This window comes from Felis catus, chromosome D2 (genome assembly GCF_018350175.1).
Source record: "Felis catus isolate Fca126 chromosome D2, F.catus_Fca126_mat1.0, whole genome shotgun sequence".
NCBI classification, from domain to species: domain Eukaryota; kingdom Metazoa; phylum Chordata; class Mammalia; order Carnivora; family Felidae; genus Felis; species Felis catus.
In genome coordinates this window covers 71,698,692-71,726,434 of record NC_058378.1, presented here as the reverse complement: position 1 = coordinate 71,726,434, position 27,743 = coordinate 71,698,692, and the positions used below count along the sequence as shown (strand labels likewise).

The 27,743-nt window shown below is 39.2% G+C and overlaps 1 protein-coding gene across 1 annotated transcript in view; it reads right to left on the bottom strand.

Annotated features, from left to right (window-relative positions):
• The window catches only part of TRUB1 (TruB pseudouridine synthase family member 1), a 37,821-nt gene extending 12,121 nt beyond the window's left edge, over nucleotides 1-25,700 (bottom strand). Inside the window, exons 1-4 of the mRNA XM_003994437.6 lie at nucleotides 25,368-25,700; nucleotides 22,135-22,233; nucleotides 14,473-14,528; nucleotides 5,695-5,776 (exon numbers count right to left, since the gene is read on the bottom strand). Coding sequence (XP_003994486.1) covers nucleotides 5,695-5,776; nucleotides 14,473-14,528; nucleotides 22,135-22,233; nucleotides 25,368-25,650 — 520 coding nt within the window. The 5' untranslated portion in view covers nucleotides 25,651-25,700. The remainder of the gene's footprint in view (nucleotides 1-5,694; nucleotides 5,777-14,472; nucleotides 14,529-22,134; nucleotides 22,234-25,367) is intronic.
• Nucleotides 25,701-27,743: the final 2,043 nt, after the last annotated feature.

The window sequence follows — 27,743 nt, the reverse complement described above, 5'->3', positions numbered from 1 at the left end:
CTATGCCAATAAGTTTGAAAATTTAGGTGAAATGGACAAATTCCTAGGGAAAACATTATCTAGAATGACACAAGAAATAAAAAAATACTAAATTTTATATTTAGAAAAGAAATCCAATCCATGATTAAAACCTTCCTAACAAAGAAAACCCCAGATGTCTACCAATAAATTCTACCAAACGTCTGAAAAAGAAATGATGCCAACCTTATACAAATTCTAGAGAATAAGAGAATACCACCCCCACCCAACCTATTTTATGAAGTTAGCATAACTCTGAAATTAAAACCAGTCAAGGACATTAACAGGAAGGAAAAACAGAAGGTAATCTCATTCATAGACAAAAATGCAAAAATCCTAAGCTAAATATTAGCAAACTAAATCCAACAATTTATATAAAGGATAACAGATCATGATCAATTTGGGCTTACTCTAGAAATGTAAAGTTAGTTTAATATTTGAGTAAGGAGAAAAATCAACAGCTAAAGAAAAAGTATTTGATAAAATTCAATGTGTGCTCATGATATAAAAAAAAAAATAAATAAAACAGTTGGGGTGCCTAACTGGCTCAGTCAGCAGAGCATGTGACTCTTGATCTCAGGATTGCTGAGTTCAGGCCTCACACTGGACATAGAGCTTATTTAAAACAAACAGAAGCACTTGGGTGGCTCAGTCGGCTAAGCATCCGGCTTCGGCTCAGGTCATAATCTCATGATTGGTGGGTTCGATCCCTGCGTCCAGCTCTGTGCTGACAGCTCGGAGCCTAGAGCCTGCTTCAGATTCTGTGTCTCCCTCTCTCTCTGCCCTTCCCCCTCTGGAGCTCTAGCTCTCTCTCTCTCAAAAGTAAATAAAACCTTAAAAAAACTGTTTAAATAAAAAAATAAACAAAAAACAGTAAGTTGGGTACAGAAAGCAACTTTCTTACTTTGAGAAGAAAGCTATAAAAAACCTATAGGGAAAATCTATAAAAAATCAGATAGACTTGCTCTTTCAGATATCAAGATCTAGTCTAAAACCATAGTAATTAAGATAGTTCAGTGTTAGCACAAGAATAGACGGACCCGTGTGACAAAATGGATTCCAAACAAACCCATTATCTATAAAGTGCCTGACGGTGACCAAAGAGGCAATGCAGTAGGGAAAAGTGCTGGGCCATACAGGAATATGCATACACGAGGGGGGAAAAAGGTGGATTACAGATGTAATGTGAAAGGCGAAACAATAAAGCTTCTGGAATACAGAAAAATATCTTCATGCTTTTGGGGGAGGATTTTTTTTTTTTTAAGTGGGTACCAAAAGGACTGGACTAATCACAAAGGGAAAGACTTAATAAAGTAAACTACACTTAAGCTAAAAACTTCTGTTTTCCATGACACAATCAAGAGAGGTAGAAAATATGCCACAGGGTAGGAAAAAGACACGTAACAAAAGAAGAACACATACCCAGAGTATACAAAGATCTCATACAAATTACAATTTTTAAAAAGGCAACTCAATACAGAAAGAAAAAAAAAAAACCCAAAAAGCAAATGGGCAAGAGACCTGAACAATACACAAAAGAATATGGCTAAGAAGCCAAAACACATGATAAAGTGCTGAATCCCATTAGTAATCAAATTAATACCACAATGAAATAAAACTACACACTCATCAGAATGGCCAACATTAAAAACACTGTTAATGCCATGTGTTGCCCAGGATGTAGAGCAAGTGAAACTCCATTTATTGGTGGTAAAAATCCAAAGTTACACAATTACTTTGAAAATTGTTGATAATTTCCAGTACAGGAGGATTGCCCTATGACCCAGCAATTCCACTTGGGTGTATTTCCAAGAGAAATGAGTACGAGTCCACCAACAAACAGGTACAAAATACACATAGCAGCTTTATTCATAAAGTCCAAATGTCAACAGAAGAATGTTATATATGGAATGCGGCTCGAAAGGAGTTTCTAGGAATCTTCTATTTCTTGACTGGTAGCTGCATTGAAGTTTGCTTCGTGATAGTTCACTGAGCTGTAAATTTAAGTTTCGCTCACTTTTCTTTATTTGTGTAATATTTTGTAATAAAAAGGTTTAAATACAAATAAAAGGCACCACAAGATGACTGATACCTATCTACACAGCAGCCGTACTAGAGCGTGTGCCCTAGTTGTTCAAGTTGCAATCTGAGATCCAATTCAACTCCTCAGCTTCCTCCAGGAAGTGTGGGCAGCAAACCACAGTCCGAGAGGAGCCACTCCCATGAGATACATTAGCTACACCCACTGGAAAAGACCTTGTAACATCTTATCTTGGGACCTAGGGGTTGCAGTGTTTAGAACAGAGGATTAGCATGAGATACCACTTTCCTTTCACCTTTCTTGCCTCCCAATAAAAAAGCCACAAGAGAGAGAAACCTATTCTTCTCACAGGAGCAGTCAGGCCTTCCCAGAAGCTTGGCTCACATCTAAGATAGCCTGGGAAGCCACAGTCCTCACGCCCCGAGCTCACTGAAAAGCAGATCAACACAATGAAGCCAAGTGTCCGCAGGCCAGCAATTGTGCCCAAGACTCAATACCTGGATGGGGATAAGAAAAGAGCAGCACAAGGCAGGAGGATGCTCTGCCTTTTGTGCGACTCGGCTGCCGTCTTGCCGTCCTCTATTGCCTGCCTTATTTATCCGTACACTGTGCTTTATTCTATATGCCACACGTTGTCCTAGACACTAAGAATATAGTGAGGACCAAGAGAGAGGTCTCAGCCCCACAGTTTCGGGATTAACACGCAAATGTGTATTTACAAACAGTCAAAAGCTATTTAGGGATAAAGGAAGGTGCGTGAAAGAACAGAAGGGCCCTATTATTATGGTTTGAGCTTTGAGTCTACTGAGCCACACTTGTTTTCTTATTCTTCTGAGCGAACTTTCAGGTATCTGAAACAACAGCTAAACATAGCATTTGTCTAGATAGAACAAAAATGACTTAAGAGCATTCATTTGCCATTTACTGCATACTGCCTTAGTTACCTGACCTATATGTCAGCTGTTCTCAAAAGTCAATTAAAAACTGCATTTTTATTGTTACAGTGATGTGGGAGGGTGGCAACATCAGCAGCATTTAATATTCGAGGACCAGGGATGCTGGATGTCTCACAACATGCAGGACAGGTAGCACGATGAATTGTTCTGTGTACTACATCACTTCTGGACGTCTGCCAGATAGTCATGTGGGTGAAAACCTGTTTAGAATCGCCTGAGGCTAGAATCTAAGACCATTTTCCATTTAAACACAAAAGTTCTCCATAGGACACAAGTTCCTAAAGGACACAGGCTAGGTCTCATTTACCTTCCCCTTGGTACCTGTTTAAGTTTAAGTAGATGACAAACATTTGCTAATTTATTTAAATCACAAAGAAAACTCATGTCAATAAGCAAACCCGATGAGCTGTCATTTTTTCTGGGACTACAAATACTATTCAATAAACTACAGGGAGGTCTCCCTTTCAGGGCCTGAAGAAAGTTACTTAGTTTTTCCATGACTTAGTTCAACATATATTCAGATGATTTTAACAAACTAAGTTTTCTTTAAAGTAAGTAAGGTTACAAACTGCACAAGACAAAGAAGAGGTTTTTTTAACTCCAAAATGCTTAAGGGCAGGAAGAAAGAAAGGGTACGTTTAAGTACAGCTAACTCTTGAACAACACAGGGGTTAGGGTTATGGAACCTGCATGAAGTAAAAAACCTATGTATAACTTCTGACTCCCCCAAAACTTAGCTACTAATAGCCTGTTGACTGAAAGCCTTGCCAATAATATAAACAAATGATTAACATATATTTTGTATATTATATATTATATTATATATAGCTTATAGTAAGCTAGAATGTTTCTAAGGAAATCATAATGAAAACATGTACAGTACTGTATTGCATTTATTTTAAAAAACCATTTATGGGGCGCCTGGGTGCCTCAGCTGTTTGAGCATCCAACTCTTGATTTCAGCTCAGGTCATGATCCTGAAGGATTGTGGGATTGAGCCCCACATCAGACTCTGTGCTGAGTGTAGAGCTTGCTTAAGATTCTCTCTCTCCCTCTATCCTGCTCTTACAGTTTCTCTCTCTCTCTCTCTCTCTCAAATACATAAATATATATCTATGTATGAGTGGACCCACACAAGACAAACCTGTGCTATTCAAGGGTCAACTGTATTTTCATCACCTTGGTCCTATTCTAGTATCCCCTACTCAATGAACTGCTCCATCACATGACCAGCTTTAAAACCTAGAAACCTAGGTCATGGTTGACAACATCCTCCCCTTCACTATCCCATCCCATCAAGAAGTCTTATCAATTTTACCTTCTCACCATTTTTATGATTATATAGGTACTTTATATACTCTGGAAATCTCTGACATCATCCTATTGCCCTGTGCTTTTTTAAAAGCTTTCTGGTTGAAAATTATGGTTGGGTTTCCATTAAGTGAGGGTCTGCTATTTCCTAATAATTTCAAGGAGAATTCAACATCTGTTTCTTTAAAAAATCAACATAAATCAGTGATTTGTCTTTTGATTATGTTGCTTGATTTATCAAGTAGGATCCTAAGTTATATATAAATCTTATCAGGACAAGTGAAGCTACTATGACCAAGGAGAAGGTTGGCCTAAGTACTGGGACAATACATAATATATAGTAAGTGCATTCGACACAAAACACAGGACAGCCAGATGGCTAAATTAAGAAGGGGTAACATTAAACACAAGCAGAAAACAAAACAAAAAAAAACCAAACAAACCCAACACAGCAGAAAGCCTACAAATAATTCACGACTGATGACATTATAATGTAGGTGAACGGACTGTACAAAACGTCAAGGGCTGCACTCTGAGAGTTGCTAGGAAACCTCACTTATCTATCCTTACGTAAAGGAGGAAAAGAAGGAATGGTAGAAAAATTAAGGTGGGCCCCAGTGAGTTGTGTTTTACTTCCAGAGAAATAGCTTTCCCTCTGTCATATTGTCTTATATGCTGCAAAAGCACAGGAACATAATTAGTTGTAAAGCACTAAACTTGGTGCATTTCGAAAGCTAAGAAATAACTGCAAAATAAATAAATAAGCCGTGGGAAGGCACAGGTAAAATCTAACAAGATAGTCTCTCCGCTTTTTCGTTTACTAGGGAAAATGTCCTAATTCCTAGCTATAAATCGTTTTTTGGCAAGAGAATTATTTGGAAGAATTCTGAACACTAAAGGAAACTGATTATAGGAAAAGAGGCAATTATGACAAATGATAAATCTTTAGAAACAAACCCATACCAAATAAGCAACAATGTGATCAAAACTGTCAATTTTATTAACCCAAAGAAATGTACTAAAAGCTATCATAATCGCTGGTAATCTCAGGTAAGAGATGTATTTTTAAAACTCTGAATTCACAGGGGCACCTGGGTGGCTCAGTCGGTTAAGTGTCTGACTTCGGCTCAGGTCATGATCTCATGCTTTGTGAGTTCGAGCCCCGCATCGGGCTCTGTGCTGACAGCTCAGAGCCTGGAGCCTGCTTTGGACTCTGTGTCTCTCTCTCTCTGCCCCTACCCTGCTCACACACTGTATCTCTCTCTCTTAAAAATAAACATTAAAAAAAAAAAATTCTGGATTCACAGAAACAGAAACTTTGTCTAAACGTGAACGAACAAAGAGGACTAGGTTAGACGAACATCATACCGTAAGGCTTTTCTTCTGTTACTTTGCCGGTGGAATCTAGCGTGTCAGTAGCTTTCCCCAGCTCCCCAATGGCCGTGTACCTCTAGAGGAAAACAAGCAGCAAGGGAGAAAAATAGGTCATCAGGTAAAGAAAAACTTACGCATGTCTTAAAGCTTTATACAGAATTTTACTAATCCTACCAACTTGAGACAAAATAAAGGCAAAAATTAGCGACTGCAGCTGTTTTGTTAATTTGTGACATGTGGGAAGCACTTATGTAAACTGAGGAGCGCTCACGAACTTCCCACACCAGCCCACACGACACAGAAGAGCCGGATTTTACTGACAATTATGGCTCATAAACATACGCTTGTTACAAACCAATTTCTAAGACCAGTTCTGGGAACTGGGAAGTTTTGATTCTGGAAGAAAAATTTCAGATAGACCTATGAGTAGAGAGAACGGTACAATGGTGTGGCCAATGGTATGTGGCCATCAGAAGACTCAACAATTTTACCACAAATACAATTAAAATTAATTTTAAAATATATCCATTTACTACTTCTTACAGGAAATACTAAGACTAATCTTAGCAGCTTCGTTAGATGTTTAAACAAAAGCTAAATATGCAGAAAGTGAGCCAAACTACTACAGCAGAGCTGGTGTCCTTAATATTACATGCGTTTTCTTAATAAAGAGAAATAGCTACTTCTCGAGCTCTCTGAAAGGAAAAAAGTCACATCTAAGAACTGATCATTCACAGTTAACTGAGGACTATTTTCCTTCTCACCTCAGGGCACATCTGTATTACATACTGTTTATACTACTTTCTTTTGGTCAAATTCAAGTTTTATTTGGAACATCTCATGAAGCAGTGAGAAAAATGCCAGGAATATAATTCCCACTGAAAAGATTCTGTAGTTATGTGGACAGCTGTTTAAAGAGGAAGCTCAAAACACTTTGTAGAAATATAAGTTTATTAATGACAAGTTTATTATGTTAGCAAAGGAACCAGAGACAAAAATGAGAAAAATATTAGAACTTCAAATTCCCAGGAACAAGCATTTTATACCAGTCTAAGTTGCCCGTGGATGAAATCGCCTTCTATTACATAGCTCAAAATAATTTTTTTCAAACAATGTAATATAGGGGGAATGTTCTAATGCATTTGAATTAACTTTTTAAAAATTTCAGAGAAAGACAAATACCCTGTGATTTCACTCATATGTGAAAACAAAACAAATAAACACAGGGGAAAAAAAAGAGACAAACTAAAAAACAGACCCTTAAATATAGAGAACAAACTGGTGGTTACCAGAGGGAAGGTGGGGGCGGGCATGGGAGAAACAGATAAAGGGCATCAAGAGTACATTTATCATGATGAGCAGAGAGATGTACAGAATTGTTGAATCACTGTGTTGTATACCTGAAACTAATATAACACTGGATGCTAACCACACTAGAATTAAAATAAAATTTTAAAAGTTCAAAAAAATTTTTTCATTAGTATCGACAAAAATTAGTTTCTTGTAACTAAACAAACAGTCTCATCACCCGAGATGCTCCACTCCTGCTTCCATATTTTGCAACAGTCAACCTGGATTAAGCAAACCATGGAGAGAAGTATATACAGCAGGGTGAATGGGAAGAGTGTGGACTCAAAGGGTTGAATCCTGATGCCATCACAAAAAGTAGATTAAGTGAGCCTTTCATGCTGGAGCCTTGTTTTCCTGATCTTAGAATGGAGATGATAATAGTACCTCAGGAGGGCCGAGTTTAGAACAGTACCTGGCCACAGTAAGCAACAGAAAACAATACTATTATCATCATTATTATTTAAAAAAGAAAAAGCGAGAGATACAAAATGATTCACAGTAACAGTGGTTTGAGTGACTCATCTGGTTACAGTGAGTTCCCATAAGAAACAGGAAAGCAAGAAAATGCTCTGATTTTTGCCTCAATCATCTGGTTGCATAAGAAAAACAGTGCAATCTATATACATCACTAGAAATCATCGCTGTTTTCTGGTTTTCCTTGAACCTTGAAACTTTTTGCATTATTCTATGTAACAAGTTTTAACCAGGCACTTTTTAATTCTGGAACATGCTTTCCAAGTATGCAATGCTCATTCTAGTCTCTGAGCTCCAGGGGTTCTTGGCACATGCAATTTCCCTAGCCTTGAGCTTCCTCTCTTCTTCAGCAATCAAACCCTAAACCCTGTTATCTTTCAAAGCCACTCTATTAATTTATCTCAACTTCTAATAGCTCACCTGGCAGCAGAGCTATGAGTAGGTGTTCAATACATAAGAATGGAGGCCTATATCAAGCCCACATTGTGTATTCATTCATTCACTAGTGTATTCATTCAGTCAATCATGTTTAAGGATTGTGAATGTACCAAATATTCTCCTAAGTGCCTGTGAGAGATGCAAAGATATATATTGATCCTTATCTTCCCCAATTACAAACTGTTAGCTTGGATTTTGCAATGCTGTTCTATTGTGTTTCTCACTAGATGGAAACATGGTAGCAGCTTAATAAAAAAGTTGTTGACAGAATTATATACATGCTGGAGAAGTTCTTATCTGTGCAATTCACATTTCACCACAGTTTTGCACATCCACATGGTACCTGCCAAGTTTCAAACCCTTTCAGGTTCTGCAGTTACACTGAATCTGGCTACATGTTGGATTCTTCTAAAGGGAAATATTACTTAAACCAGTAATTCTCAAACACTGTGGTTTTAGAACCCTTTTAAATACTTGGAAGTTACTGAGAAACCCTGGTGCAAGTGTTTTTTTTTCATATGAGTTCTATCTGTTGATACTGACTGTGTTAGAAATTAAAGCTCAACAATGTTTAAAACACTAAAATACATGCACACATTCCATTAACTATCAGACCCATGCTACCATCAGGTAACCTCTGAAAAACCACAATATACCTGTGTGATGGCAAAGCTATGAGAACGGTTTTGACTTCAACAGACCACCCCCTTCAGAAGTCCCCGGAACACAGATGGTGAACTGCTCATCTAAATCATAGGTGTTTTCTAGTTTTCCCTTGTCTTGGTGTCTAGTGATAATTATCTTTTAATTCTAGTCAATGGTCCACAAGCTACTTAGTAAAATCCACCCGGACAGTTAAGCCTCCTAGTGAAACAAAACCTTACCACCAAGAAGATATGGGTTAAAAGAAAAAAAAAAACAAAAACAAAACATGGCAAGGTAGATCTATAATGCTACCATTTTATCCTGTGGGATCTAAAGTATATCTATTCACTGGCCTAAATTCGACACAGACACAGGATGCATACCTGGGAATTCTGAAATCTGTTAATGGATACGTTACAACATAATTTGACTACACGAAAATGGAGGTCCTGTGGAATTTTTAAAGAGGTTTCCACTGAACTGTGTGCTCTTTGAGATTCATGGTTTCTCACTGATACTAGCACTACTCTCCTCTCTCCTTCACCCCTCTTCAAGCTCCCTGAACCCCCCAGCAAGACACTAGCTAGACAGCTTAAGAGCTAACCGGCTTCTGTACTCTTCAGAAGAAAGGAAACTGTTTTTGTATTACAGAAAGATAATCATTTCCATCTCAACTGGGCAACTGCTTTTTTTGAGGCTTATTTTGAAAGCTTGTGATTCGAAGTTTCATGAACAAACAAAGGAATATTATTTACGATGAGGAAGAACATTTTTTTTTTAAATCTACCAAACCAACAACATGTGACTTTGAATGTCTTCATTAAAAAGGAGTAGCTCTTCATAGATCCTAAGTGGAAGCCCTTCAAATTTTCAATATAGTACTTATGGAATATATGAATATTAATAGACTGTAAAGACAAGGTACAAATTGGACCATGCTCTGGAGAAAATGAGGGACATGCACAAGTCCTGGAAAGTTGGCTTATGTTCCATAGGAGCAATAGTGACATCACAGTTCAGAGTTAACATTGATTGGTTAACCTAAAAAATGCCACTGTATACTTGGGGAAAGTTACTATCCTTTGAACACATCCAGGGTGGAAAAGTTTGGATAACCCAATAATAATACTTGTTTAATTGTTGGAGGGATACAAAGCTGCTTTCTGAGGAAACACTGGCTTTGCCTACAGGTACCACTTCAGTTTATCTCCACAGTGATAGGAAAACAGTCTTACCTCTGGATAATGCCAGTTAGTCTTTAAATGGCACCAGTGATTTCAAAATAGGACAGCAACCTTCCACCTGCTCATGTGGTTTCTAAAGCACATATATAAGTAACTGACTTTAATTAGCAATACAGGATGCTAATAAAGGTAATACTGCAAAACCTCATCAAAGTCCCTTACTTCAAAGTACATCTGCTACCCAGCTTCTGCTCAATGATTGGCTCAAAGAAAGTATAATTTAGGGAAGCTAGCAGAGGGACATGCACGCGGCCTTCTAGGCACTTAGATCAAGTGAGGCCAAAAGGACACATGAGTCTAACCTCTCTCAGAATCATTTTACCTAAGTTACATTTTATATAGATCCACTTCTACATCTGTTGTAAAACTATATTTGAGAACCACGGTCTATCATGCGATACCCCTCACAGTAAGAAATTTCTTTCTCACTTTAATGCCCAGAGCTGGAAGCTGATGCTGCGTCTTTCTGATGAGTGCCACGTTTTGCCTAGGCTACCAGAAATCAAAGATAAGGAAAAGGAATGAAATTAACTGTACTCAAGGTCTCCAACAGAACTTGCTCAGATAAAATAAATGTCAGTGTCTATGGGACATATAGTTAGAAATCCAACAGGCCTGGAACTCAGGAGAGAGATTTGGGGATTCGTGAAATACTTGGGAATAGTAATATTAATGACCCTTGAATAACAAGGGTTTGAACTGCATGGGTCCACTTACATGCAATTTTTCACAATACAGTTCTGTAATGTGTTTTCTCTCCCTTATGGATTTCTCAATACCATTTTCTTTTCTCTAGCTTACTTTGTATATGTATTTTATACTGTATTATTAAAGTATGTATTAATCAACTGTTTATGACATCACTAATGCTTATTAATAGGTTAAAATTTTAGGAAGTCAAAGTTATATGGTGATTTCTGACTGTGTATGGGATCAGTGCCCCTAACCCCCACATTTTTCAAGGGCCAACTATATTAGGATTTATCGATCAACTTCTGTATGCAATGCATTATTTGGAAAACCTACAGGCTCTGTATACACACTAGACATGTAATCCAAAAGAGCATGCAGTGAAAACAAAAAAGGACTCAAGAGAAACATGATCATTGGCAAAGCATCTTTGCCACCATAAGATAGGAGAGGAAGCAATGAAGAACACAGAGAGGGACCCTTAAATCTTACACTGATCTGAACTGGAAGGAATGCAAGAAAGAAACTGGGTGGTCTGAATGGTCTCTGGTCTTCAAAGAATGGGAGCAAAATAATCTGATGGCACAGAGATTTTATTTAAAAGGTCAGCACTCCACCCATTAAATGAGAGTAGCTGTATGAAGTGGCACTATGTTGAAATGGATTCGAAGGACGTGCCTCGGTTCAGCAGGGAAGAGTGTTAGGCCACGTTCACTTAACAGTATCTCTGATCATGACTGGATGGCGAGGGAAGGATGTACTGTGATACGGCTGTCATGTGAACATCGAGTATCTGCCATCCAAGAACCAAGTAATTCTACTCTTGAGGTAACTCCACCCTACCCCTACCAGAAGTCTAATTTTTCTAGTAGCGTTGTGATGTGAATAAAATTCATCGTAAAAGTAGGAAGTGGAGAAAGAGAAAGCATTGGGTCAAACTGTAGGTCCGTGCCTAGCTAGGCACAATCTGCAGGCACCAATTATTTTTAATGAAGTAGAAGGACAAATATCAAGAGGACATATCATACATAGAGTTATGGCTGTTGGATGAAACTTTTGTTTTTTATACATGTATGTGTATAGAGGGCCACAATGTAGAATGAATTTCTTACTATGGGTCTTGGGAAAAAAAAGTTTAAAAGCCATCTCTGGAATTGCTTCCAGTGATACAGACAAAATCTATTTTTAAAAAATTTATTCATGGAGCACCTGGGTGGCTCAGCCGGTTGGGCTTCCGACTTCGGCTCAGGTCATGATCTCACAGCTTGTGAGTTCAAGCCCCGCGTCAGGCTCTGTGCTGACAGCTCAGAGTCTGGAGCCTGCTTTGGATTCTATGTCTCCCTCTCTCTTTGCCCCTACCCCGCTTGTGCACTCTCTATCCCTCTCTCTCTCTCAAATAAACATTAAAAAAAGTTTTAATTTATTAACAATTTTTAACTACTTTTGATAAAAAATGTAATATTGCACATAATTAAATTTAAATGACTTATCTTTTAACAGATACATAACCTAAAATTAAAAGTATAAAAAAACAAATGGCTAATAAGATAATAATGCCTACTTTTGAAATGTGAGGCACACAAGAGCTAGGTTTCTGTAATAAGATGCACCTGGGATTTTCTATTTGGGATACAGTCATCTGAGGATCAGCGATTTCACTGTATGACATTCTGCTTTCTAAGCTGAATACCAAAATGCTTTGTGATAAATAAAGCTTAAACCAGAGCCAATGATGTATTTATATTTCCGGTCATATTTCTAGAAATATGCCTGGAATTTATATGTAAAACCTTTCAATACTGTGTTGTATTTGTAGTTTCCAGAGGAGGGGAGAGGTGAATAATGAATATTCGAAAAAGAACAAATCCTCAATGCAAACATATCTTTTTTGTTATTATTATAAAAGTGACTTCTTCATTGTAAAGATTTGGGAAAATACTAAATAAAGTGAAAAAAGAAAAGAAAAATCATCCATAATCCTGTATCAAAGTAACCACTTAGATATTGAAGAAACAAATATTAAGCAAACGGCAAAACCCTGTATCAGAAACAAATTCTAGACTTCACGTGGAGATATTTAAGCACAAAGGTACAAATTTAGCAAAACAGTCAAACTCTGCCATTGCAACACAATTTTGGTATTCTGTGATTTTTCAACACCAACATTTTAAAGGTTACACAGCAAGCCACACTGCAATGTTTACACTTATCTGAGGTATTAAGATCCTTTCCAACTGAAAGATACAGGTTTCTATTCCAGTTGATAACTAAAAAGGGGCTATCAAAGACCGTGTGTTCTCCAGGGCTTTTATTTTAAGAAAAGCTTACTTAGGCCGCTGCCACTCAAAGTGTGTCTACGATGAGGTGAGTTCAGAAAACGAGGCTGCTGAGAAACGTACTTCGCAATCTGACGTTGCTATAACATTTAAATTATATTTTACAAAAGTCATCAATTAGTCTGCAACAAACTGGAAGCTTTTTTTTTTAAAACAGTCTTTGACCATTATAGATATCTTAAGAAGCAATTGTGACAAATTCACCTTACCAACTATTAAATAAAAAGTTAGTCTAGGGACTTGCCGAAATTCTTCTCCACCTAGCAGTTTATTAATCTTCCCTCCAAAGGCATTTTCACTGGTCCTCAGCCCCAATTATTATAACCAGCACCTCACTGCTAATTAGGACACAGATACTATTGTCTCTTTTAGAGCTGGAAGAGACATGTAGAGGGGATCAAATCATTCTTCCTAATGAAAAACTGACAGGCTCTGAGAGGTTAATCCCTTTGACACGTTGACTCCTGTTTCGATGCTCCTTCTGCCCTGAGGTTTTGGGTTTTGCGTGAGGATTCTCACTGAATGCCTGAAGCGGCACACAGATTAAAGCTTTTCCTGCCCCTGCATAACGCTTCCTCTCTCTCCCATCAAATGCCTCAAAATGTGCTTTTGGATTTAGTCAAGGTAACTCGCACAGATGAATGATGTAACTTATCATCCTAAAGAAGCCTCACTTTTCTTTAGTAAAACATTTTCTAACCATTAAACAAAGCAAGTCTTTTGTTGAAAAGTGCATGGGAGGGGCGCCTGGATGGTTCAGTCGGTTAAGCATCCGACTTCGGCTCAGGTCATGATCTCACAGTCCGTGAGTTCGAGCCCCGCATCGGGCTCTGTGCTGACAGCTCGGAGCCTGGAGCTCGCTTAGGATTCTGTGTCTCCCTTTCTCTCTGCCCCTCCCCTGCTCATGCTCTGTCTCTCTCTGTCTCAAAAATAATTAAAAACATTAAAAAAAAAAAAAAGTGCATGGGTTACAAAGTGGGATTGTTTCTATAAAAATTCCAAGGTTAAAAAAAAAAAACCCTGCCAATAGAAGTTAGGATCTGTAAGTTCTCTTGCATCTAAGAAACAGATTTATATAAAAAGTATAATTTTTAAAATTTATAGGCACTGCAGAATTTTTGCTTCTATAAATCAATTTGCTTTTCAATTAAGAACTTCCAATTTATAGGGGTGCCTGGGTGGCTCGGTTGGTTAGGCATCCAACTTCAGCTCAAGTCATGATCTCATAGTTTGTGAGTTCAAGCCCCACATTGGGCTCTGTGCTGACAGCTCGGAGCCTAGAGCCTGCTTTGGATTCTGTGTCTCCCTCTCTCTCTGCCGCCTCTGCCCCCACACCGCCTCTGCCCCCACCCCACCCCTGCCTCGCTCGCACTCTGTCTCTCTCTCAAAAAATATACAAACATTGAAAAAAAAACAAGAATTTCCAATTTATAGTCTCAACATTTCGAATCTCATATATCACGACATGTAATTAATGTTCAGGAATGACACCTATAAATGCACACAGTTTATTTTTTAATTGATCAAAATCCAAAACATAGGTCATTAAAAACATTCAAGAAAAAAGAAAAACAAAAGTTTTCCAGTATTCTTACCTTGGACCCTGACAACATACTGGTCAACATTTTTGTTCCCCTTCCGATTCCAACCACTATAAACCAAAGAAAGAAATATTAGGACACTCTATTCTGAAAACTAGGTTTTTTAAATATCTATATATTTTGGTCATAATTTCTTGGCACGTATAATAAATAAATAAATTTAGCATAATTAGAGGGCTCCTCTTACTCCAATCAGTTTAACCTGTCATGCAACTTAGAAATTCTGAAGACACTATGGGAGACACACGTTTTTCCTCTCAAAGTGTTAAACGTGAGAGAAGACTCAACCTAGACAATTAGATAATGAAGTTTTAGAAGAATCTCCAAAGACTCACTGGAATTTTATATGGGCATCAGTGAAAAATACATGGCACAATTTAACCACGATATATAAAAGCCTTTTGACAGAGTTCATTACCAAGCAAACCAAAAGCCATCATCATAGCTAATGAACCATTTAGAGATGATTCGTGTCCAGTAGTATACAATCAAGAAAACAGAAACATAACACATCAACCAAACACAAAAGAGAATACAGGGTAAAATGAGAGCTTGCAGAACGTATACTCATATAGACCATCTATTAAGTACAACAATGGCCCACCTATCTCTTCAATTTCAAACATTATTTACCCTCGTGACAACACATTTCACCAGGTGAGAATGGGAGTTTACGATGATTTCTGCACTTAAGAGCAAGAAGCTTTTGTAAGAATTGAAGTATTTCTCAGGGCGCCTGGGTGGCGCAGTCGGTTAAGCGTCCGACTTCAGCCAGGTCACGATCTCGCGGTCCGTGAGTTCGAGCCCCGCGTCGGGCTCTGGGCTGATGGCTCAGAGCCTGGAGCCTGTTTCCGATTCTGTGTCTCCCTCTCTCTCTGCCCCTCCCCCGTTCATGCTCTGTCTCTCTCTGTCCCAAAAATAAATAAACGTTGAAAAAAAAATTGTTTTAAAAAAAAGAAGTATTTCTCATTAATGGATGTGATTTTGTAAAAGAACACAATATAAACACCACAATTCAGAATTACAAGAAAAAACAAGGAGAAATGCCTGGCAAGCTGAAAGAATTATTATGAATATTTACAGTGGATATCATTCATTGAGTTTACCATGTATCAAATTCCACTCTAAACGCTTCCATTTGTTAGCTCATTTAATCCTTATAACAATGCTAAAAAATAATACAATTATCCCTATTTTATAGATGAGGAAACTGAGAGACTCTAAGAACGTTGCCTAGAATCTCACAACTAGTAAATAGTAGAGTTAAAATTCGGATCAGACTCTCTAACAGCGGACCCCCTTCCTTTTCATCCTTCTGCTACCTGACTCATCTAGACTTTCTTCCCACTGTCATGAGCCTGAATTAGCCTAAACCAATACCAGTCTGTTCTACATTCTAGCCCTTTCTCTTCCAATTCATACCATTTCATAACCACTTCCGATAACCTGTACTGCACACTACAAAGCCCCCCCAAAAATACTCAATTGGGTCCCAACGTCTACGGTACCAACACTTTTTTATTCAAAATTCATCCTTCGAAACCTAGCTCAAATCTCAACCCCTATACAAAATCATCCCAAACCCTCTCTAAGCTTCTACGGTAGAATCATACTAGTTCAAAGACTAAGATAAAAAACTGTATGCCTTTAGTATCTTCTGTTGAGCACAGTGCTCTCCAGATGACAGCTGCTGCCGTCCAGGCACAAACTTTGTAAAATAACAACAAAGACCCAGCGCACCGGGGTGGCTCAGTTGGTTAAGCGTCCAACTTCGGCTCAGGTCATGATCTCAGGGCTCTTGAGTACGAGCCCCACATCGGGCTTTCTGCTGTCGACAGAGCCCACTTCTGATCCTCAGTCCCCCTCTCTCTGCCCCTCCCCCACTCACTCTCTCTCAAAAATAAATAAACATTAATAATAGTAACAACAAAGATCCAATCCAATTTTGTTCCATTCAAGAATCCCCAGTCAATATTTCTGGGGCAGCTACTATGTACTATGTACACAGTCCCAAGAACAACACTTTGATGAAACAGAACATTTCCTGACTTTGAAAGAGTTTATAGCCTTATAGGGAAAATAAAATACAGATAAGAGAAATTGCAAGTGCTCAAAAAAATGGTGCATAATGAGTGAATAACACTAAACAGCAGTATGATAATATATGATTAAGAGTCAAAATGAACGCAGCATAACTGCTGTAGAAGGTCAAGGAAGGGAATACTTTGAACTGCTAAAGAGGCCAGATAATGCTTCTTTCAAGCATTTCAAACAGAGTTTGAGTTGCCTTAAAGGATGTTTAGAATTTGAACATACAGAGAAGAGAGAAGTACATTCTAAAAAAAGGAACTGCACACATTCTCAGACACAAGGATGAGCACAGTGGCTTTATCAACCACAGTGCAGGTGTCTCAGCGTAGGCTGACATGTTTGACTTTACCATGGTTGAAACGCTGATGTCTCTGCTAGTTCAGTGATCCAGAATGATAGAATTTGAAACAAGAAGGCATCTTAGAGTTATCCAGCTTAACCTTCTTCTCATATTATACCCAAGAAAACCAAGGTCCACAAGACCTTTGTGATTACACTGGGTCCACCTGGATATTCCAAGATAATCTCTTTACCTTAAAGTTAGCTCATTAGCAACATTAATTCCATCTGCAATTTTCATGCTCCCTTGTGACAGAACCTAACATATTCATAGATTCTGAAGATTATGACATGGGCATATTTAGGGAGTCATTATTCTATTTACCACAGGATTTTTGAGAATCTTGCAAGCCTTCTTTATAGAATTATGTGTCATATATACCATATATAACATAGGTAAACAGAATTATAAACCTAAATTTCAGGTTATATCTTAAATTGTCAGCTAAATTCTTAAATCTGTACCATTAATATTACAAAGGAAAAAAAACAGCAAAAAACAGTCTTTATGTTGAAAGTAAAAGTACATTTTTTCACACAGGTTCAGTTTTGTTTAAAAAACCTTTTATAAAGCACTTTACAGAGTACAGCATATATCATTATGTTATGAATATTTTGTATGGTATTTCCATAAATCTGCTGAGAGTTATGGTAGATGTTACCCCTTTCAAGAGACAAACAAATGGAGATTTAGAGAGATTATAGGTTTTCCCGGGGTATGTGTACTTAGTAAATAAAGCAGCTAGTTCACAGACTCATGATTAGAACCCAGTGTTTATTCTACCATATAACAAAAATCAACTTCTAACAGTCTCCAGAACTACTAGTTTAGACAATGAATATCCTTTATTCTGTGACTAAATACCTACATTTTTTAAACTTCATTCCTCATTGGGAACTACAGGCATTAGAAGAAAAATTAATACATTTGACACATGCACAGATTATATCATCATATAAACCCCTGGATGATCAAATATAAATTAAGCCTCCAGACAGGAAATTAATTCCAATGCAACTTCTTCCACTCACACAAATCTCAGCCAAATACCTGTCCTTCATAATTCTAAAATGGAAATTTCAACAAGATCCCTTAGCTTAGGGTAAAAACTAAACTTATTTATTCACTGCCTTGAATGTCATCATCTTCTGCATACCAATGAGTAAAAACCACCAGAAACTAATACAATTGGTCCATTCGTAAATACACAGCAGACCTTATCCTGTCTCTTCTTATATTTTGGTGCTGTGCCTTGGAAAACAATAGAACAGAATCGTTACAGCAAACAGGCTTCAATTCATGGAGTGCTGAACTGATCAAGAACGGAGAAGCCAGTTGTAGGACCAATCGCTAAGAATGCGGTCACTGATCAGTAATCCTGCAACAGGATGGGAGAAGGAGGGCCAGCCAGGTATCTGCCATGCCGGGTTAGGGCAGAAGCTTTGGAGCTGAGCACATCTGAGTCGAAATCCTGACTCTGCCAAAAACTATGACCATGTATGACTTCTCTGTGTTTTCATTTCTTCTTCTGTAAAATGACAAATAATAACATCTACCTTATAGGACTACAATAGGATTAAAGTATATAATTTATGAATGTCCTAAGCTGAAGACTTTACACATAGTAAGTTGTTCAATAAATGATTATTATTAGTTATGGCAAGAAACAATAACTGTCAGAATTTACCTATTCAAGTTCTCTAATTCAGGAAAATGGATTTCCTAGTTTTAAAGATCTATTTAAACCTTCAGTAAAGATATTTTTGCCAATGTGAATGAAATAAAAACTGTAAGTTTTGAAAGTGCAAACTCCTACATTGTTTCTAACTTTCTTGAAAAATAGAATTTTCTTCGCCAATTTTATTCTTTTCTCCTAAATAAGCATTCATTTCCTTTGGATAGCTTAGATTGGGTTTATTGTTTGTATCTAATTTTTTAGCTCTAATAAAATGGATTGGACACCGTAGCACAGTATTTTATAAACCAGTAGGCACAACCCATTAGTGTATTGTGAAATCAATGTAGTGGATTACCAACATTTTAAAAAATGAAACAATATGGCACAAAAACAGATACTCAGATCAATGGAACAGAGTAGAGAACCCAGAAATGGACCCACAAACGTATGGCCACCTAATCTTTGACAAACCAGGAAAGAATATCCAACAGAATAAAGACAGTCTCTTCAGCAAATCGTGCTGGGAAAACTGGACAGCGACATGCAGAAGAATGAACCTGGACCACTTTCTTACACCGCACACAAAAATAAACCCAAAATGGATGACACACCTAAATGTAAGACAGGAAGCCATCAAATCCTCGAGGAGAAAGCAGGCAAAAACCTCTTTGATCTTGGCTGCAGCAACTTCTTACTCAACACGTCTCCGGAGGCAAGGGAAACAAAAGCAAAAATGAACTATTGGGACCTCATCAAAATAAAAAGCTTCTGCACAGCAAAGGAAACAATCAGCAAAACTAAAAGGCAACCGACAGAATGGGAGAAGATATTTGCAAACGACATATCAGATAAAGGGTTAGTATCCAAAATCTATAAAGAACTTATCAAACTCAACACCCCAAAAACAAATAATCCAGGGAAGAAATGGGCAAAAGACATGGATAGGCACTTTTCCAAAGAAGACATCCAGATGGCCAACCAACACGTGAAAAAAATGTTCAACATCACTCATCATCAGGGAAATACAAATCAAAAACCGCAATGAGATACCACCTTACCCCTGTCAGAATGGCTAACATCAACAACTCAGGCAACAACAGATGTTGGCAAGAATGTGGAGAAAGGGGAACTCTTCCGCATTGCTGGTGGGAATGCAAGCTGGTGCAGCCACTCTGGAAAACAGTATGGAGGTTCCTCAAAAAATTAAAACTAGAACTACCCTACGACCCAGCAATTGCACTGCTAGGTATTTACCCAAGGGATACAGGTATGCTGTTTCGAAGGGACACACGCATCCCAATGTTTATAGCAGCACTATCAACAATAGCCAAAGTATGGAAAGGGCCCAAATGTCCATTGATGGATGAATGGATAAAGAAGATGTGGTATGTGCGTGTGTGTGTCTACACACACACACACACACACACACACACACACACACACTGGAGTATTACTCGGCAAGCAAAAAGAATGAAATCTTGCCATTTGCAACTACATGGATGAAACTAGAAGGTATTATGCTAAGTGCAATTAGTCAGAGAAAGACAAATATCATATGACTTCACTCACATGAGGACTTTAAGACACAGAACAGATGAACATAAGGGAAGGGAAGCAAAAACAATATAAAAACAGGGAGGGGGACAAAACATAAGGGACTCTCAAATATGGAGAACAGAGGGTTACTGGAGGGGTTGTGGGAGGGGGAATGGGCTAAATGGGTAAGGGGCATTAAGGAATCTACTCCTGAAATCATTATTGCACTATATGCTAATTTTGATGTAAATTTTAAAAATAAAATTAAAATATGGGGCGCCTGGTGGCTCAGTCGGTTGAGCGTCCGACTTCAGCTCAGGTCACGATCTCGCGGTCCGTGAGTTCGAGCCCCGTGTCGGGCTCTGGGCTGATGGCTCAGAGCCTGGAGCCTGCTTCCATTCTGTGTCTCCCCCTCTCTCTGCCCCTCCCCCATTCATGCTCTGTCTCTCTCTGTCTCAAAAATAAATAAAACGTTAAAAAAAAATTCTTTTTTAAAAAAATAAAATTAAAATAAACAGATTCAACAACCTCAAAAAAAAAAAAGAAACAATAAAATACAAAACACGAGACCATGTAAAAAGTAAGTACTGTCCTACTGAAGTTTTTTTGTAGGATGTAGGGATAGGAATCCTAACTCATGTATTTTTGTGACTATGGACATAGTTATACAAAAAGTTTGTACCACATAAACTATGTGGATACACACTTTAGCAGTCCATGAAGGTAAACTTTAGAACCTCTACCAGAGGCATAATAAATAAATAAATAAATAAATAAATAAATAAATAGGGATAAATTATTTTTCTCCCGTTAATCAATTCTACCAATCTGCCTCAACAAACAATAAAATGCTCACTATATCTCCAAAAGAAAGTGTGACTTCCTCTCAGGAACCATAAGGCTCACTTTCTCAAGACAGCTGTACTCTGAGATTAAATGTGATATAGGCAGAAAAAAGAGCCAAATGTCTTATCAGGAATCCCCATGACCACACTCCATGTTGGAAGATCCATACATGGCTAAGACTTACAATGTAACATAGTAACGTTACACGGCAGGATCAAATGGGAAACGGACACCAGAGAAATTCATGCATCGGTTTCCTTATTCTCTCTTCCTCCTATGAGCGGGACACTTGAGCATGCTCCTTCCTCCAAAATGTAAACAGCAGTAACATGTGTGCGATGTTCCCACTCAGGGAAGCCTGCTGGAAACTCAGCACCCAAAGTTCTTATTGGAGGGGATGAGAGGGATGGTTACTCAGGCACATCTGCCTGAGTGGAAGGACAAAATTCCAGACTCCTAAAAGGAAAGCAGGTGTTCAACATAAACCACACTGTTCACACCAACAGCCGAGGGACAGCAAGCACCCTTATCAAATAGAGAAGGGAGGGAACATTCCCAAAATCCAAGTTCCCAGATGCCTTCCAAGGGCAAGCCTTGTGAGCAGGCCTTTCTAAACACAGCGATTTCAGACCTGCTATGTTACATGTTAGCTCTTCTTCACAGATACAACACCCTTTTTCAAAGTCCCATCCACACACAAAAGTGGCTATTTCTAAAAGTTTCTAACAGTTTGTACCAGTTCAGAGCTTCTTTCGAAGACGGCATTATAAATCCAGTAGATCTAAAATACTCCAAAGCAGACTGGAAATGGCACAGCTTTAGTCAATCTTATCTGTTCTCAATCAATATTTCCTTCTTCCTTTTTTCTTTAAGTTTATTTATGAGAGAGAGAGAGAGAGAGAGAGAGAGAGAGAGAGAGAGAGAGAGAGAGAGAGAAAGCACATGTGTACACGAGAAGGGGCAGAGAGGGAGAGAAAGAATCACAAGCAGGTCCCATACTGTCAGCGCAGAGCCCACACGGAGGCTTGGTCTCATGAACCATGAGATTATAACCTGAGCTGAAAATCGAGAGTTGGATGCTTAACTGACGGAGCCATCCAGGCACTCCAATATTTCTTTCTATAATAAGTGATAGTTACATCAAACTTCCATTCACATCTCTTACCCAGAACTCCTCGGGCAGCACTGTCTAGTGTCCCTCCATGTCCAATTTTCAAAGTCTGCTTTTTCCTTTTGGCCCATTCTGGAGAAGGCATTCCAGCTTCTATGAAAGTAATTGAGATGAGAAATAGCAATTAGCAAGAAAAATGAAATAGAATCTCTATCACAAGGGGTGAGGGTAGATGGAATACTCAAAACAAAAGTACTACAGAAACTTAACAGATTAAGATGATAACATTACTAGCAAAGAACATACTTAAAAATGTACAGACACTCCCTAAATTACAAAGAAATAGTATCCCAAAATTAGTTGTTTAGAATCTAGAATTCATTTTGGAAGGGAAAAAAAATTTTTTAAACATGAGCAAAGATCCAGGCTAACGCTGAAACACCTAGTAAATTCCTAGTAATAGTGAGCTGTTGGAGAATGATGAAAAGAAGTTAGTTTTTACATAGGCAGCTAGTTTTACAGGTCCTCAATTTCATTTCTAATTCTCTCTTGTTTCCTGGTATTCTTTGCTGGTGCCCCCAGTTACCTAATGTCGGGAGTACCTCTCACACGGCTACTTCTAAGAATGCTAAGTTCCCAAAGTATCTTCATTGCCCTTTGCTCCAAATCAAAATCCTCACTATTCCTTCAAGAAGCTAATCTCAACAAAAGGTTATGTGGGAAGTGGGTAACAGTTAGGTTGCCTCTCAACCTCTGAAGCATTGAGACTTAAGAAAATGCCAACCCGGCCCCTCTCATCCTCCTAGTGTAAAGATACACTGAAATCATGTTATCTGACAGTGCTTTGGAAACCACAAGACATTCTGACAATAAATTATTATTATTTTCAGCAGTATTATTGTTATATATATCAACATATTGATAGAATATTGGCTACTAAAGTTCAAATGAGAAAGGGCAGGAGCAGAACAGCTCGATTGATCTCCATCTCCCAAACTCATCAAACTTCCCTTATAACCACTGACACCAAGAAGATAAAAAAGAGAGCCAAAGAAAATGGAAAGAGGGAACAGAGAAAGGAAAAGAAGGGAAGCTGAACAACAATGGAGAAGCCAGATTCGATGGCCAAAAGATGTGCTGGGCTGCTCAGCCTGACCACGTAATTACAGAACACAGTGTGTTAGAACACAGTCCTAAGGCCCCTCTCTGATTATATCACCATGTTTGGAAAGGCATGGCTGCTGCTGTAACACAAACCCATAAGCCTAGGTCCAGGTTTCGAACCCTTCACCTTTCACTCGTAATGCATTATGGATTTCTCATCTATAAGTTTATAGAAAACTTTTGGAGAACTCTTTGGATTTTTCAACTTGACACTCCTTCGAGTAAGAAGGCCCCCAAGTTTGCTTCTTCCCTTTGTGTCCAAATTTGCCTCTTTCAAGTTCAAAGACACACCACCTCTATTGGAATTTTGTTCACCTTATTGGTAACATTTATGGAAGAATATTTGTTAAGGTCTTTCCCAATGTTTTGGGCCTTGAAGGATTCAGATAGACAAAGAAGAGGAAGGACTTTAGCATAATATGAATCACTATAGGGAAAGGCCAGAAATGTTAATAGAGGCTATTTCCATTAACGGTGGTCTAAATGAGCGGGTGTCAAACCTGGCTAGCATCAGAATGTGGTGCCTTGGAATCTGTGTCTTTTAGAATCTTACCAGGTAATTCTGACAGCCAGTTACAATGGCATTTGGGAAAGCCTGGTCTAGCTAACATAAATACAGAATAGACCAATCAAAGCAATATAGAAATGGAGTAATGAGAATATCTGCACCCGAGGGACAGGCTTCTGGAAGATAGCCTAGCCGCAGTCTTGAAACAATGTTTTAACCAAGTTTCAACAAGAAACTTCAGTGGCTTGGAGGCAGATTCACCAGAAGGCAGGGGTATGGCTTTGATCATATGAAAATCTGTCTGAGTCACAGTGTAGCTAACAAATCAGGCCAAATGAAAGCAATTCTATGAGGGAAACAACCCTATGATGACACCACAAAGCTTGCTCTGGATGCATTTCCTTCCTTCAACATTCCCTGTTGTAAGACCCATTCTTACAGGTAACAAAGTGCAAGGAAAGTGGAACAAAAGAACGAGTAGATAGAACACGGCAATTAAACATCCGCAAGAGTGTACCTACTGCCATTAAACATCTGAATCTGGATTGTGTCCATTTTAATTAACAAATTCCTATAAGAATAATGTTTTTGCATCAAAAAAAAAAAAGTATAATAAACTTTGCCAAGGGACTCCAAACAATGTTAAGAAGAAAGTTTCCCGTGTGGAAAGACAGGCCAGAGACAAATTCAGGACAGCCTTGAATTTGCCAAATAGCTTTATCACCAAAGGCTGCAGGAATGTCTATGCTTTGAGCACAGCTAAGAGAAAAGACAGTATCTTTCACCTTCACTTCTCTATAGGCTAGCATAGATCTGGCTTAATGTAGGTGTCCAATAAACCTAAGGTTCCTGGATGCCACTGTCTGAAATAATCTACTGGGCTGATGAACTGAGAGATCCTGCAGGCTTTTCTGATATTCCCTCAGTGCGCGTGAAGAAACAAAAAGAATGCTCTTAAGTTATGGTGTTCCTCAAAACGTGTCCGCAGACTACCTACAACAGAATCACCTGGAACAACACTTTAAAAATGGTCTCCTAAAAATACCCCAGAACCTCAAAATCACAACCTCTGGGTTTCAGGAATCTGCATTTGTACAAGGGACTCCAAATAATTCCTATGCCCACTATGTGAAAACCACTGCATTAAAGCCTTGGTTAATTAAGTGATATATGCATATCCAAACTATTTTTAAGGATGCAACTTTGGCAACTTTGGGGGGTAGAGAGCCAGTTCTGCCTTCAGGAGAGGTTCATCAACGTGAACCAAAGAAAAGGCTCCTGGGCGATCAGATTACAGAATATTGGCCGGCCTGCCCAAGGGAAGAGATGTGTTTGTGTAAGTGTGGGGTTTTTGTGTTTTGTTTGTTGTTCTTCCCTTGAGAACGACAACTGCCAACCGGGCTACAGGAGTTCACGTCAGGGCAAGTCCAAGCTCGAGATGCCCCAGATGTCTGTCCAGGGCTAATTCAGTGGTCATCCTACCCTTTACCCTCCTTTTATTTCTTGAGGCACAAACGCGCAAAAAAAAAAAAAAAAAAAAAAAGCCCATTGGCTCTCTACGGCTTCCGCTCTCGCGACGACCGCCTCAGCCTGGTCCCCACCCGGGCTGCGGTACCTGCTAGCAGCTTCTCCTTCAGCCGATTCAGCAGCTCGGCTGAAGTGGGCCCTTTGGGCTTGTGCACGGCGAACACGCCGCTCAGGGACAGCAGCTTAGTAGCCAAAGCGGCCTTGGAGGCCGTGGCTTCGGATCCGGTCCTGGCGGCGGCCGCAACCGCCGCGGCTGCAGCCGTCGCTGATGAGGTGGCGGCCGTTGCTGCGGCTGTTCCTGCAGTTCCAGGGACCCGGGCCGTGTCTGTTTCCAAAGATGACGATACCACGGCCGCCTCAGCAGCTGCCATACTTTTTCAACCCAGACCAGTTTTGTAGCTGGAGTCGCACGCTAATGACGCAACAGGAGTGCGCCCGACGTCCCTCCATCTTTCCCATACTTCGAAGCTGTGCTGACGGGAGGGGCAGTCGCAAGGGCATGTGGGAATTGTAGTCCATGGCCTTTTGCTGCAGGCTGGGGGTAGCTGCGCCTTCCCGGGGCTCTCATGGAGTATTTTTTCTCCTGTACTCCTATGTGTCTCTTAGGTCGGGTTAGTTCAGAGCTGCAGGTGTGATTTGGAGTTCCAGTCCCAAACTGCTGAGCCCAAACACAAAGTCTGTGTATATATTCGGCGGGCAATCTCTTTGCATCCCACCTGCCCAGAACTAGTAAGAGGACCCAGCTTCCAAGAATAGAAATCTTAAAATACTGTTTTTGCTGCAGTTTGTGAAGAATCATGGCTCCTTGGGATCACTGCTTCATTCGATGTATGGTGCTCTAGGATTCACGATTCAGAATTAAAATACACCTAAATGTAAGCTGTATTAAAGAAAGGAAAACTATTCACCTGTTCACTGTTGTATCCCCAGTGCCTCACACAGAGTAGGCACTTAACTAAATTTTCGTGAATGAATAAATGGATACGAGTTCTTCAAATTCCCAAAAGAAACTTCTAGGCCAAGCCAGTGCTAAATCACTTGGGCTTATTTTGGTGCCCTCCTGTCCACCTTGCCCCTTATCACCCCCACTGTAATTCGTAATAATTTTAAGATTTTTAATACTAACTCTTCTGTGGATTGCATCCCTTAGTAATACACTGCTTAGATATCACAAGGCATTATGGCAATTCATAAAATTAAACTTTACTTTTGATTTGAGACTTTCTCTCTGAAAGTTATTTACATATCCATCAAAATGCAGGAACGTTGTTCTGATCCTGGCACAAGGCAGAGTGGAGAAAAATTCTTCATGCTACTTCTGCTTCAGATACATTAAATGGTATTATGAGTATTGTGAAACAGATAAAATTTGGCTCTGTTGTTTCCCCAAGTTTCACATTAATTTTCTTTAGTTTCTCCAAGTTTCTTTACAGCCACCCTTTCTCCTCATCATCCTGTTATACCATAAAACCTAGTATACTGGGGTCACATGGGTGGCTCAGTCAGTTAAGCATCTGACTTTGGCTCAGGTCATGATCTCACGATTTGAGAGTTTGAGCCCCGTGTCAGGCTTTGTGCTGACAGCTCAGAGCCTGGAGCCTGCTTTGGATTCTGTGTCTCCCTCTCTCTCTCTGCCCCTCCCCCACTCATGTTCTCTCTCCCCCCCCCACCTCTCTTAAAAATAAATAAGAACCTAGTATACTAATAATGCCTTGTTGCTACTGAAAATTAGCAATTATGGAACTTGCCCCATTCACTCAACAAGTAATGAAAGAACAATGTTTCAAATAAAGTATTTATTTCTATTGTCATCCTTCCCCATTTCAATCACCAGAATCTCTTAAATCTTTGGGGTGCACAACAATGCAAATGTACTCAATGCCGCAGAAATGTACACTTACAAATGGTTAAAGTGGGAAAGTTTCTGTTATGTATGTTATGCCACAAATGGAAAGGCCAAAAAGATCTTTGGGGAGTTTTTGCAAGGTGGAAAGCTGAATTGGAAGCGGGAGTCACTCTTATGGTCTATTCAAAAGCCTAAACTGCATGAAAACATGCCCGGGGGTGCCTTGGAGGCCCGAAGAGAATAGAGAGAAACTGAATGCTTTACAGGTCCCATGATTACCCGACTGGATACTTGAGCCTGCTTCAAGAGTTTTCCTTTTCCAGAAAGATACCACAACTTCAGAAGGGTTAACTACACCCAGGGAGCGAAGCTTCCTTTAACCTCAGCACAGATTTCTGTACTCTCCTCTTGGCAAGAAGCAGAGAGTCAGGGACTTTAAGAGAAAGTATAAAGCAGAATTGAACAATAACAACTTGGAGATTACAGAGCCTTTCCCCAGTGGCCTAGACATGAGTAAGCTTCCCTAATTCTTTTGTGCCTCCAGGGTGGAGAGAGTGGAGGGAGGACAGAAACAGAGGTGAAAAATAATGCTTCCATTGGAATTTTCCACAATGCCAG